This window comes from Hippichthys cyanospilos, chromosome 4 (assembly GCF_059441005.1).
Source record: "Hippichthys cyanospilos isolate Australia breed blue-spotted pipefish chromosome 4, RoL_Hcya_1.0, whole genome shotgun sequence".
NCBI lineage: Eukaryota > Metazoa > Chordata > Actinopteri > Syngnathiformes > Syngnathidae > Hippichthys > Hippichthys cyanospilos.
In genome coordinates, this window is record NC_142372.1 from 1,317,673 (window position 1) to 1,331,335 (window position 13,663).

The 13,663-nt window shown below is 40.7% G+C and overlaps 1 protein-coding gene across 3 annotated transcripts in view; it reads left to right on the forward strand.

Annotated features, from left to right (window-relative positions):
• pcdh9 (protocadherin 9) overlaps window positions 1–13,663 on the forward strand; it is a 167,461-nt gene that overhangs the window by 46,830 nt on the left and 106,968 nt on the right. For 2 of the 3 annotated variants that reach the window (XM_088413321.1, XM_088413323.1), the window contains exon 3: window positions 3,740–3,841. The exons of the other annotated variant lie outside the window; for it this stretch is intronic. In XM_088413321.1, coding sequence (XP_088269447.1) covers window positions 3,740–3,841 — 102 coding nt within the window. The remainder of the gene's footprint in view (window positions 1–3,739; window positions 3,842–13,663) is intronic. 3 annotated transcript variants of the gene reach the window in all.

Below are 13,663 nucleotides of genomic sequence, written 5' to 3' on the forward strand. Positions count from 1 at the left end.
CAGCTCGCGCATTTGAGAAGCACTGGCTTATACGGTGGTATCTCTACTTACAAGTGTCTCCTGTTATAAAAAAATTCAGCTTAAGAAATGCCTCTTCAGAGGAATAATGTCTCTCGTTACGAGAGAAAATTCAGGATATGAAAGGCGAAATTGTTGTAGAATAATGAGACGCAAGATGCCAGCGCTCGCGCGAACAAGACCGTATAACAACATTAGCGCCTTGTTAGCACGTTGCACAACACACAGGAGGTATTTTGCATGATGTTAAATTAAACTGAACTTAAATAAACATACAAGCGCAAACTGACCCCAAAATAAACATCATTGTTGCCGTGGACTTGTAAACGACGCCCCGGATCACTGCATATGTAAAATAAAAACGTACAAATAAAATGACCTATTCAAAGTTCTCTGCGTGCACCACCAATACACCAGCGCCATCTCAAGGCAACCCAATGAACTGCATTCATAACATCAACTCTTGCAATTATTATTATGAATCTAAAGGGTATAGGAGCATTTCTATGGAGCTTTGTACTTACCGTGTTTGATAATTTCAAATAAAAGCGACAAAAAAAACTACGTTGACCTTCTGCATTTCTACTTATCTGTAGGTGGTCGTCAGAAAAAAGTTTGGACACCCCTGTTTCACAGGATTTTTGTCAGTCTAGTGCGCCTCACAGTGGACATTTGTGGAAGTTGTGTGCAGTTCAGTGATACGATATCGCTAGTGCTGGCAGAGTTGACTCAAGTGGCCTGTGAAAATAATTAGATGGCAATGGCTGTTTGTTTTTTTATTTATTTAACCTTTTTGGCATGCATGGAAGATAAGTAGGAGGTCTTTGTCTTAAAAATAGCTTTCCAGTGACGGGCACTCTTACCTGCTAAGAACAATATAAAAACGTTCATTTGAACTAAACATGTTAGACATTTTCAATTCATTTACTGCCAGCCTTTGTTCACATGAATGTTTAAGTTAGATAGCTGGCAATAGGAGTGAATACGGATTTTGACAAAAGCGCTATCATTTTAATAGCATGTATTTATGATATCCCAACACCACTACCCGTGACCTCGGAGAAATGCAAAAAAAAAAAACACCAAAAAACTGGGTCATTCTTTTTAGGTCCTGAATCTCATGAGCAGTCACAAGTTGCTAAACACTGCTCCTTTCTTTGTAGCACCCGTACATACACACACATGCGCACAGTAAAAAAAAAACAAAAAAAAAGTAAATAAATGAAAAAAACAAACTTGTTGGGGAAAGAACGGAGCCCTGTGATGTCAAGAAAAAGCCCATGGTGTGATATCTCCAATGTAATTAAAGAGAACTAAAGGTCTGCCGTGACCGGGATGGTTTGGCAGCCACTCGGCTAATGGTAAAGCTAATTAAAGTGTGTTTTATCCCCCTAATGAAACTCATCTCCTCGCCCACAAGTTCAACAGAATGACTTTAAAGGCCCACGGGGAGATTCAGCTCTATGATACCATTTCCTACCTTTCCATGTTCCCTCTATAAAAAAAAAAAAACAACATTATCTACATGGCGGAGAATTTGATTTGGAGGTGTGTTAATTACTTAGCGTACACTTAAGTACGGTAAGCCAGTGGGTATTTGTGCTCATCCTTCATATTGATTACATTTTGGATTCATCAGAATTTTTTATTGTTTGATCTATTTCATATATAAACACATTACTAAAGGAAATGAATAGCATATTTTCCGCACCGGATTATCAGGCGCACCGTCACCGTCTGACGAAATTGAAGGCTTTTAGGTGTGTTTGATAATCAGGTGCGCCTTATACTGTAAGTTTTTTCTACAGGTAAAATGTTTAGGATATTGGTACTCCTGTGTTAATGATCCATCACTTTTTTTTTTTTTTTTTTTTTTCAGCGTCAAACGATTCATTTTGTCCAAAATGTTTATAGTTTAAAAACGGATTGACATCAATTGTATTTCAGGCACGTTTAAGTATTTTTTTTCAGTTTCAGACTAACTCCTAACCTGTTTATGTATGTATGTACATACACATACTGGTGTTATTGCCTACCTTATGATTTGCTCGATTATGGAACGTACTGAGAGATGAGTGGGATATATTTACACGTTTTTCATGGGGGAGCTTTGAAAAAAAAATAGAAAAGCATCGGTACGTATCTAGCGTCTGTATTTTAGTGTCGGGATCATATGAATATTAAAACAGTTCCTATAGACACAATGCTTGATGCCAGCGACAGCAAGCAGACACAGACACTGGCACGCTGCCATTTAATACAGCGTGGCATCAATAAACAAACGGCAGCTTTTTTGCAAAGCAGTAAAGCGGCGAGCTGATAATACATTGGCTGCCAAACTTTACGTACGCTGTAGATAACTGAAAATGTCTGCAGGCATTTTCCCTCGTTTGACGGAGGCTGAAAATGGTCAGGAAACTAAGCAAACAATCTTAAAGTTGGAGGCCCTGCGTTGATGTTGTTCGTCTGCTAAAGACAGTGATTTATGCCGGAGGTTTCATACAGAGTAGCCTCATTACGCGCGGCCATTTTGAGAATCAGCAGATAATTACAGTATACATCATAGACCTCGTGGGGACCGCAAGAATCGGTCCATTCCACGGACCTGCCGTATAAACTAGGGCACAATGCAACAAACAATTGCTGCAAATCAAGCAGGCAGGATTTCCTTTTGAAATCCCATTAAACAATGGTAAATTTGCATTTTTAATTGCTCTGCCGTCGCACGTTGAAGAGTATGGTGCTAATGGTTTATCTAGATTCACTACACACTGTTAAAGACCTCTGCTCCTCTGAGAAATGTCTCATGGTTTTACATTAAATGATGTCTTCTGTCTTTCTCACTACCGTAATTGGCCAAATGTAGGATACAGCTGTGGACGGGATGCACTTTTAATGTTAGGGTCAAATTCTGGTATCTCCCATGTCACCGTGTATAGCAGGGGCGTCAAACTCATTTTTAGCGCGGGCCGGAACGACTGGGAAGTCATACCGATTTTAAGTGTGTTTGTCACACACTTACCTTGTTTTGAGATCAGAGACCGGTAAAAACAGTTCAAAAGACAGGTTCCGAACAAAAAAAATGTTCCTCTCAAATTTCTAAAAATGTTTAACACAACTGTGGCATTTTGGCCAGAAAGGTGAAGTCAAATAAGTATTTTGCAGGCCAAGTTATATATTTGTTGCAGGTTAGGTGTGAGTGTGTTTCATATTTCCCACCTTGTGAGCGGCCGGTGAAAGCATCGCCAATGCCAGTTGATGCACTTTTAATTGCATGTTAAATTTTACATGAGCCTCTCCGTTTTGGTAATATTCCTTCGTGTAAACAAAGATGGACTCGGCTGTTGGTTCCGTCTGCTCACTTCTGTTTTTGAAAATACTACTGTAGGTACCGGGGACTGGTTGCTAACAGCTGCAACTGACTTCTGCTCTGTAGCTCGTCACGTTCCGATGATTGTTGTGAGCGAGTACACGGTCTATCAAAACTCGGTTTACGTGGCTGACAGATCAATCTTCCTTGAGGGTAAAAAAAAAAAGGTCAAATTTTTAGATGACTGTTTAAAGGATGCAACCATACTTTTCGCCTTCATTTTGGTGGGAAAAAGCGAGTCTTATATTTGGGCTTGTACATATGTCTTGGGGATGGAATGTTAATCACATGTGTTCTCATGTTATTTTAGCGTCAGATTTTCTAACTTTGATTTTCTAATCTTCATTAAAGGGAACATTAACACGCACCCGAACCGAACTGAACCCCGAATATCTGGACCTCCGTCCCCGAGCTGAGCTCAACCCAGAATATTGGACCCCTTGCACGCCCCTAGTGAGTACAAACGGTCCCACTTGTTCTCACTCACCTTACATCTCATGAAATTGTACACTTGTTGCGTTTTCCCAAAATCAGGCTTACGTCTCTGAAAATGAATGATGTGTTTGTACGTAATATAGATCGGGAAATTCATCTTTCGACGGTGCTCATCGTCTACTAATCCTTTCCCTCATCCAATTCAATTACAATTTGAACTTTTGGGCCGCCGGGAAATAAAAGTGGAGACCCGAAGAACAATCCCAGAACGCATATCTGCCAAAATGTTATATTTTCGTCAATAACTCAAGACGAACCTCTGCGACATAAGCCTGCTTTTGGGAAAACGACGGCGTATATTCATTGGAACCGAAGTCATTCCGGCGGCTGAGCTCTCATTCCAAATCATCCAAGCGGGCTTGGCCTTGTTCACAAGTTACACATTTCCCGCTCCCTTTTGGTATCAACTATTCCTCACTCATTAGAAATTGTCTTACATGGTAGTTACGACATCATTAGCTCCGCGGCCTAACTTGATGAAAACATCCCTGCCATTTTTGCTTGAGTAATAAGTATTAGTCTCATTAACTCCATACTTGGAAAACACAGCGTGATAGTCATCTGGGGCGCGGAGGAGATTGCTTTTGTTGTTGCACGTACAGTACACGCCGGAGAATCTTTTTTTCCCCATTAACAATGCGGTACATAAACAAAGGCCTCTTAGCATATTCTCCGTCCGCGCTAGCGTCAAATGAATTTGCCTCCGTGCCTGGGTGATCCTCTTTGAGCTTTTATTTTGTTGATCTACTACACACCTGACCGTTGATTGCCCACTGCCATTGCGATCCCATGAAACCATTACGAAATACTGCAAACGCAACCCCCGCAGATAGCATGTGCGCATATAGAGAGGGAAGGTCCGCATAGACAGACAGCTACTGTACATAATGATGTCTACAGGGTCCATATTAAGCAGGATTCTGTCTACGTTTGGCACGCGCACGCCAACGTATTAGCTGTGTAATATTGCATTTTATTGTAATTGCTAAACTAGCGCCGGCTTTTGTGAAAATGAATCATTCAGGGGGAATTGTTCAAGACTATTTCTTTCTTAGAAGGGGGGGCTTTTTTTCTGGCCATTTTTGGTCTAAGCTTTTTGGAAAGTCTTGTCGAGATCAAGCTAAAAAAGAAATCAAAGGCACAGGCTTTTGGGGACTGAATCATCAGAATCACTTCATTTCAAACAAGGGTTCAAATGGCTTGTTTATTCTATTTGGGCATCTCGAGTGTTAGACTGACCTCGCAAGTAGTTGCGCGCGACGGATTCAACCTTTAAGGACAAGGGATCTTTGTCTATCTCACCGTTTGATGCGACTACGGTTTTTGGGTCTGCGAATCGATTCGATTTTGGATTCGATTTAATTAACAATCTCTGCTTGAATCTGTAAATGTGCAAAGAATCATGCTAATTATGTTTGTGTTGTAAGAGGACGAAAGTTTTGACTGTGCTTTTTTTTCACAAATTTTTTTTTCCATCTCAATGTAAATGATGAAAAGCGTGCATGCAGATATAGCGTACAATTCGTCACTTCAATTGCTTAAAGAAAAAAAACAAAAACTTGTGTGTCGTATCGGATGGGGTGGTTACGTCTATTTTACCCAAAGACCAAATATGTTGCTTTTATTTTTCGTCTCATTAGTTGTAAACACATTAAACATTTATCACCTGTGCTCTTGCGGGCTCAACATGAGGGGCTGGCTCGCAAGACAGCAGTAGACAAACTGTAAACACCGAGAATGGAAGTCTCACCTCCCCAAACTCCCACTAGGCTGGATACAAGCCCTCAGGTAGCGTCTTGTGCTGCGCTGATTAGACCGCCGTGGCTCCAGTCGGCACTAGAGGTCAAACGACTGCGCGGCTATAGAATTCGCCTGCGATATTCCCACTCCGCTATCGGATTTTATCCTGTGCTTTACACCGTGAGAAGTGCCTGTTTTATGATATTTTATTCTTTCTCCAGTGTAATATGTGCAAATAAATTACATTTGGCACACTGGTGATTGAATCTCTGATTAAATATGAGTTTTATGGTACCGAGCATGAATACGGGCCAAAAACTGGCTTTTTACCGACATTAAAATGCAAAATTGCATCAATACGCCGCTCTGACTAAGACGTGTTCCTCCTATCAAATTCTTCCCAGTTGCAATATAGTATTCATAACAATAGTTCCACCGGTTATTTAATGCCGATGTCACTTGTCTGGCTGTAAATGAAACGCTGCTATCTACTTGGCCGACTGGGTGCAAAATCCCAGCTCCGGAACCAAAGCGAAACTAAAAGACATGGATAAGGTTGGTGTGTATTTACTCATGCACGGGCGACGCGAGGGCGGTGTAGAGGAGGTATGGAAAGCTTCTGTCCTCATGATTTTTATTCAAGTCATTGGTTGCGGCCGGTGTAAGAGCACAGATAAGCAAGGAATGTTTAGAAATGCGTTAATGAAGGAGAAAAAAAAAACAAAACAAAAAAAAACATTGCAACAATGTTAAAAGCTCCAAAAAGTTGACTTTTCCTGTTACGGCCCCTGTAAGACTTCCAGCAAACAACAAAGCCCTCCCAAAGGTTATCATCCCTTTTTTCTGTGTGTTAATGTGTGAAATGCAAGTTCCAGTATACAAGGTAAACAGCAAAAGCGGGATTTGTTGATATATTATGAATATATGATACATTTTAGACTAGAACATCACTGTTTTATTCCCAGTCAAAAAACACATCCGATTGCTGCGACAGCTAAAAGTGGAATAGATGTTTGCTCATCAAAAGCGCTGTCTGCGGCTTTTTATAATGTCTATTTAATGTGTTACCAAATGCAGCGCCTGGGACCAAGGTGGGATGCATTTGTACAGCCGGCTTTTGGAAAAGGAGATGGCAAATTTGTTTTCTTTTGGCTGCGTTGCCTGTTTTTGTTTTCGTCTTGCGTCGCTCTGTCTTTTGACAACACAAACAAACATCTATGAGACAACAGCACTTGCCTTATGATGCAGTGCTTTTGGTCCAATATCAGCCAATATAATACAGTATTGGGTTATATCGGTCTACATCCGAAATCTAACTGTGTGGGATGGGGAGTTACGTCAGGGAAAAGCATTTGGTTTTGCCGTGCAATAAAATAAGGATTTTTTATTTCATAAAGGTGTATCATTCCTGCTGACATCGTATGGAATCGATATTGTTATCGAACAGTACTCTACGATGTTAAGATGAAAAGTTTGTATTAAGATGCCTCCTGAATGGCGGAAAAAAAAATATATAATTGGGAGACATTTAATTGGAAAAAACTAAATAAATAAAACCACCATCTTAAAGGGCCTACAACATGATATTTATTCCATGTAATTGGTGATTGGCAATTGCATTTCTGATTCAATATGAGTTTTATGGAACTGATATTTTTAGCCAGGAAGTAAAACGCCTGGTTTGCAGAGAAGGCACCTCTTACTGTGAGGCTGCCTTGCCCCCTTTATGGCGTATCTCAATGTTGACGGGCCATTGTTAAAAGGGGTTAAAAGGTTAAAAGTTGAGCAAAGTCAGTTAAAAGCCAAAGTCCTTCTGTTGCATGCTGATTATTCCGCTAGTGACCAGTTGGTGGTCCGAATTCCCCAGAGGAAGAAAAGAAGTGCCCTTTGCTCCCTTTACATTGGTGTTTGGCATATGCTGTAGGAGGTCGATCCCCTCTTGTTTCACAGTTGGCATGTGCGAAGTTGTTCATAGATGAGAGCGAGGAACATGAATGAATTCTCTGCTGACCGGTCTGAGACCAGCGGGAGGCTGTAATTGTAATCTTGCACTCACAGCGTGTGTGTGATAACGTTCCTCATGTTGGCTGTAGTTGATGGTTGAATTTGGACAAACAAAAATGGAGTTTTCTAACAGCCCTGAGTTTGTACCTCGCGTTTCTCATGGTGATCAGTGGAAAACAGGAGTCGATTCCCCTGTGTCATTCGGTCCTCTCTATTATACAACTTGACTTTAGTACGGGCTCTCGTCCCTCTCCAATTCTCTTGTTGGACATATTTGTCTCCCTTCCTTTGATATTTCACAATTCATCGGAACCAAAATACATAAAATAACATAGAAAAAAACATACACGGGAGGGGGAATAAAGCAATGAATGGCTTGGGAGTATTGGCAGTCCCTTTGGATGAGTAGCAATGGGCAAACGGCCGGAGGTGGTCAGGCGGATCTGCAGAGATGCGGACGCTGTACCGGTCTGTTCTGAAGAGAGATCTCCGTCTCTACCCTTACCTATCGTCGCGAGCTGTGGGTCGTGACGGAATGAACGAGATCCGGGATACAGGTGGCCGAAATAGGTTTTTGTCCTCTCTATGTCCGGGCTTTCCCTTAGGGCAGGGGTAGGGAACATCCGTTCCTGGACAGCCATATCCTGCCTGTTTTTGAGGTGTCTCACTTTTAACACACCTGATTGAAGTGATCGGGATCATTATCAGGCTTCCGCAGGGCTTGCTGACAAGCTGATTATTTGAACCAGGTGTGAAAGGTGAGGGAGACATAAAAAATAGGCACGATTTGGTTCTGGAGGACTCGGAGTTCCCTACCCCTGCCTTAGGGATAAGGTGAGAAGCTCGGTAATTAGGAAGGCACTCAGTGCGGACCCGCTGCTCCTCCTTGAGAGGAGCCAGTTGAGGCGGTTCGGGCATCTAGTCAGGATACCTCCCGGATGCCTCCCTAGTGAGGTGGTCTGATCAAGTCCTACCGTGAGGAGGTCCCGAGGACCACCCAGTGAAGAGATTACGTCGCTCGACTGGCCCGGTTACACCTGGGGAACCTCGCGGAGGAGCTGGACGAAGTGGCAGGGGAGAGGGAAGTCTGGGCTTTCCGCTTACGCGACCCAACCACGGACAAAGCGCTAGCCAATGGATGAATGCCTGCTTGTGTACGCTTCCTCAATTCGCATTACTTAGATTGATTAGTTTGCACGTAGAAGAGCCGCAGCTTTGATTTACACTGATATTTATGATCTTTTGCAGAATCAGTCGGGTATGATTTATTCATTATTTGCATTTACAAGGATTATTTTATGAGAAGTACAATTTTACTTGAGCCTGAAACGTGGGACCGGTAGGTGATTTTAATGCCATCTGCCAAACGCTTTACTCAAAGACTAAGGCGCTGTGAGTTCAAACCAAGACAAACTCAAGCTGTTACGAATTATTTCAATGGATAATTATCCATTTTCACTAGAAATGAGAAGTTCGTTTGGAGCTGTTGTTAAAAGTCGCACGCCCCTCTTATTATAATAGTTATTGTCACTCTCGTCCCATTAGAGTCTACATTGTTACCACGACGATAGGGCAATATTACCAATACGTAGAGTGTAGAATAAATCATAACGTAAAGACTAATTCAAGCATCTTATTTGTTTTTTAAAATGTCATATTCTTGAACTTTTAGAAATGGATAAATGATCAAGTCATTAAAATGTGTTTTCTGCCTAAAAATTAAACCGCATTCAGAAAACAACAGTGAGAAGGCGCAATATATTTGTCGTGCGCTCATTCCTGTGTAGTCTTACCAAAACATTTCCCTTGCATGTTTTAATCCCAAAACATCAGCCTGCGCCCAACACTAAATTGTTTTTTGCAAAACAATATGCCTTCTCATTTCGATGTGATTTTACCTTCTATGAAACATATTGGCATATTTTGTTTATTTGTTTTGATACATAAGACGCTTTGAGAAGATATTATATTTGCTTTCACAAATTGTGTTGTTTCACACTGCCAACCAGGATTTTTTTTTCTCCTTATGAATTGCCCGCGTGCTGAAATGATCCTCGAGTTTTCTATTACTTGTTAGATTGGCAGCAGGTATTTGATTGAGATTCATTACACTTCACAAAACTTTCAAGCATTTGTATTCCTTATGTTATCCCAGGTATTTATTGATTGTTTTTTTTGTTTTTTGTTCAGGTGTTAGCGTAGAATGGTCAGAAAATAGCTGGCACTAAAGGTGCTAAGTTTTCTTGTGAATTTATCGTTAAGTTTGTTATTCATAAAAGCTCCATCCATTTTTTTTAATACGATACAGCTCAGATAACGGAAAGGACTGTGGAAAATCAATGAAAGGCCATTTGTTTTTATTTCTCAAATAAACATTTCGGCCTTTGGTTTAATTCTTTAATATCTATAATATTACTATTATTTTTTCAGTAAGTGTTACAACTTGTCTAGAAAACTAGCATTTGGGAGAGGGGTTTTACCTCTTCAAAACATAACAAAAATGAATGAAAAAGCATACATGAATAAAATAAACAATACTGTATATGGGAAAGGTAAAAGTAAAAACAAAGAGTTTTGTGATGAATAAAAATGGCATTATTATCATTACAATAAACAATTTAAGTGAAAAAACTCTATATAATAAACACATTTATAATATTATACTTTTTTAATGTCCAAAAGCTTTTGTGAAAATGTATAATGAACCGAAAAACAACAATATATACAGAAAACCTTTTTCCTAGTGCATTTCACCTATTGTTTGTACTTTTCAGAACATAACCACGTGTGGTTTGTTTGTTTGTTTTATTGCCTACTCTATTATTTGCTCGATTATGGAATGCAGCCTGCTCGGGGAAGTGAACAGAATAAGATTTTGGTCGCGTACTTTTACTACGCCCGTGACAGTAAAAATCTTGAATGCCGAACGAAGGAATATTGCCCTCCAAAAAATGCGGCTCGTTTGAGCGGCTTCACTCAGGGGCGAAAGTCCGAAAAGAAAGAAAGCGTAGACGCCTTTCTAGCATCCCAACCGCGACGGCGAAGGCTGCCTTCGGCTGCCCTGGATTTGCACGACACTACTTTCTCCCCGACGTTCGACTTTGCGCGAAGGTCAGCCGGGCCATTAGCAAGATCAGCCTATTAGCGCACGCCCCGTCCCGCCACGACAATGCTCCTCACTTCTCCTACCCGCGGCCTAAACAGCGAGGTCGGGGGCTCCAAATTTATCTTCGGAGGTAAGATGCCAACCTGCCAACTAATTGCCGATCACATTAACTTGGGCGGTCGGAGACATCTGTCAAAATAACACGCACCCGTTTGTCCTCTACCCCCCTCGTGCGTCTCTGGTCTTTTTATCCCCGACGTGATCCTCCCATCCCCGTTTTATTAACAACGGGGCTGGTGGCTCGTGATAACTGGTCACTCCTCCAGGCGTTGAAAAGCAAGGACACTCTATTATCCTTGCTAGATGGATGGGGTGAAATATTGCCTGCAAGTGGCGGCGCGCGCCGCGAGAACTCCTCCAGACTTAAAACCCCTTTGTCTCCGCCGAGGAGAAAAATTAGTGACAGCGCCGGCTTTTCGATGCGACGCGGGGAGAAAAGTATGTCAGGAAATCCACACGATTGTTTGCTTTGAGCGTGAAAAGACTGCTGCATTGCTCTTGATACCTTTGCTTTTAAATCCCTAATTCCCTTCCCTCCACACACTTCCCAAGTGCTACATAGTGTACGGATGAAAAAAAGAAGACAAAGAACGTTGGTCTCTGGAGTATATGCGTCTTAAGAAATAGCTGCTGCGTTTAATGTGTCGGTTTTCTTCTACACTTGCTTCCGCCCTTTGGCCTCCCTCACCAAGAACGACGTGCCGGCAAAGGCGCCGGCTCCTTTGATATACATCTCAGGGCCTTGTATGGAAAATAAAACCGGAAGAGTCATAATAACTTTTAGGCCGATGTGACCCGAAATGTCACGCCAGGCTGGGCTATTTGGGTTTGATTTATCGCAGAGAAATGTTACCTGACGGCGCTACTTCTCAATTATTTTTTGCAAAAAAAAAAAAAAAAAATACCTGAAAATATTTCATGTACCACCCACTCGCCGCGGTAACTATAAGTAAGATCATTATACAAAAAAAATATACAAGTTTACCTAAAATTGTGTTTATCATTACTGATCATTACGTTTGCAGATTAGTCTGAATCTGAGAGAAAACAAAACAAAGTGCATCAAAGTGCCTAGCGGGTGAAAAGAAAAAGTTAATCCTTAATGATATTAGAAACATTTTTCAAAGAACAGTTAAATAAATAAACATATAATAATCAATGTAAATTCATGTGGAGCATTAACACAATATCTTAAACATTTTAAATTGGAGAAAAAAATGATAAAAGATTGTGATGATTGCTTTCTAAATCACACAAATTGTTAATGTAACTAAGACAAAAAAATGTTGACAATATCAAAGCGATATCTTCACACAGCCCTTGACAATGAGCGCGCCACAGCACCACCTGGTGACGTGGATGTGCAATTACACTTCACAGAGCAAAAACAAAGGAATTATGGTATCTAAAGTGATTGATGACTTTTGTAATTAATCTAGTAGCAACCGTTTTCAGAACCTCAAGCACATGAAAAGAACATAAATTGTACCTGTGATTGAATGAAAAAAAAACATGAAAACGTGTCTTTGGAATTGAATGAGTTAGTATGAGTTAGTATGAGTTAGTTAGTTGAATGAGTGTAAATGAAACCCAGAGCTATTTAGCATGCGTCTCATGGTCAGGAGTATTATCTGAACTTGTCTATTATACTCTTAGCTATATAAAAATAGGGTGTATTATGAACTGCAACCGTATTATTAGGTTAAATTTGATTTTGCATGACCTCTCAGTAATTGATGGAAACATTTTGAGCTGTCACACACTGCTGCGAAAATGACAGAAATTCGAGTCGTGGTTACGAGCTTGCGTATTCCAGCGATTTTCTTGTGGTGGAAAACAACGTAGCTTTAATTGATTCTATAATTATCATACTGAAAATAGTCACAAAGTCACACGCTTACCTTGTGACGTGCTCACAAGCAGAAAGTTTGCAATTTGTCTCACATGCACTCACAATGAATATTCCCGTTTGTGTGTCACTGTTGTGAAGTCGCATTTGGAATATAAAATAGGATCACAAACACGCAGCAACAAAAACAAGGCCTGTGCCCGTAACCAATAGAAGCACTTTCGTAATACGCCGACGTGGGAATATCAGACATACGTTCCAGGCAATTTTTTTTCTTTGCCATCAAGAATGATCGGTGTTTGGGCATCCAAATGAAAAGTCAAATCAAATATCCAGTATTGAGATGAAAAAAAAAATCATCTTGGTGGAAAACAAGACAAATAACGCATTCCCACTTAATTAAAAATGAAAAACCCATAAAAATGGTTGTAATGATAATTAAGGCTGTCTGTTTTGTAGCTAGCTAGTTAGCAAGCTACTGTAGCTAGCCAACAGCCTGCCTAGCTAGCTAGCTAGCTAGCTAGCTAGCGAGCTATCAATCTGGCCACCCTCTGTGGATCACCAGTGTGCTAGCTAAAGACTCATTTATGCTGGACACATCTACAGTATATTGGAGCCCCCCCAAGTCAATGGTAACTGAGATATATCTTCTGCAGGAGAAACATTCTTCTTCCTTTCACTATCAAAATGTGTTCATTCTGAATTCGATGACCTCAAGTGACCAAGCGCGTTTGAGTTTGGAGGGACGGACGCAGAGGAGAGAGAGCCGACAACGTGCTCAGTGTGCGTCATCCCCACCGATTGTCATTCGTAACTATTTCTGTTTCACCCTATCACTTATTCAAGAATTTAAAAGCCAACGTATGAGTCCATTAGCCTTTTTAAGCTATTTGATCTTCTGAGGTTCTGGAATAAGGATATACAGTAAAATACTATTAAATAATTCCTGATGCTAAGAGGATGCTAAGATGTGAACAACTTGAATAAATCATTTTAATATTGGCCTCAAACTATATCTTCG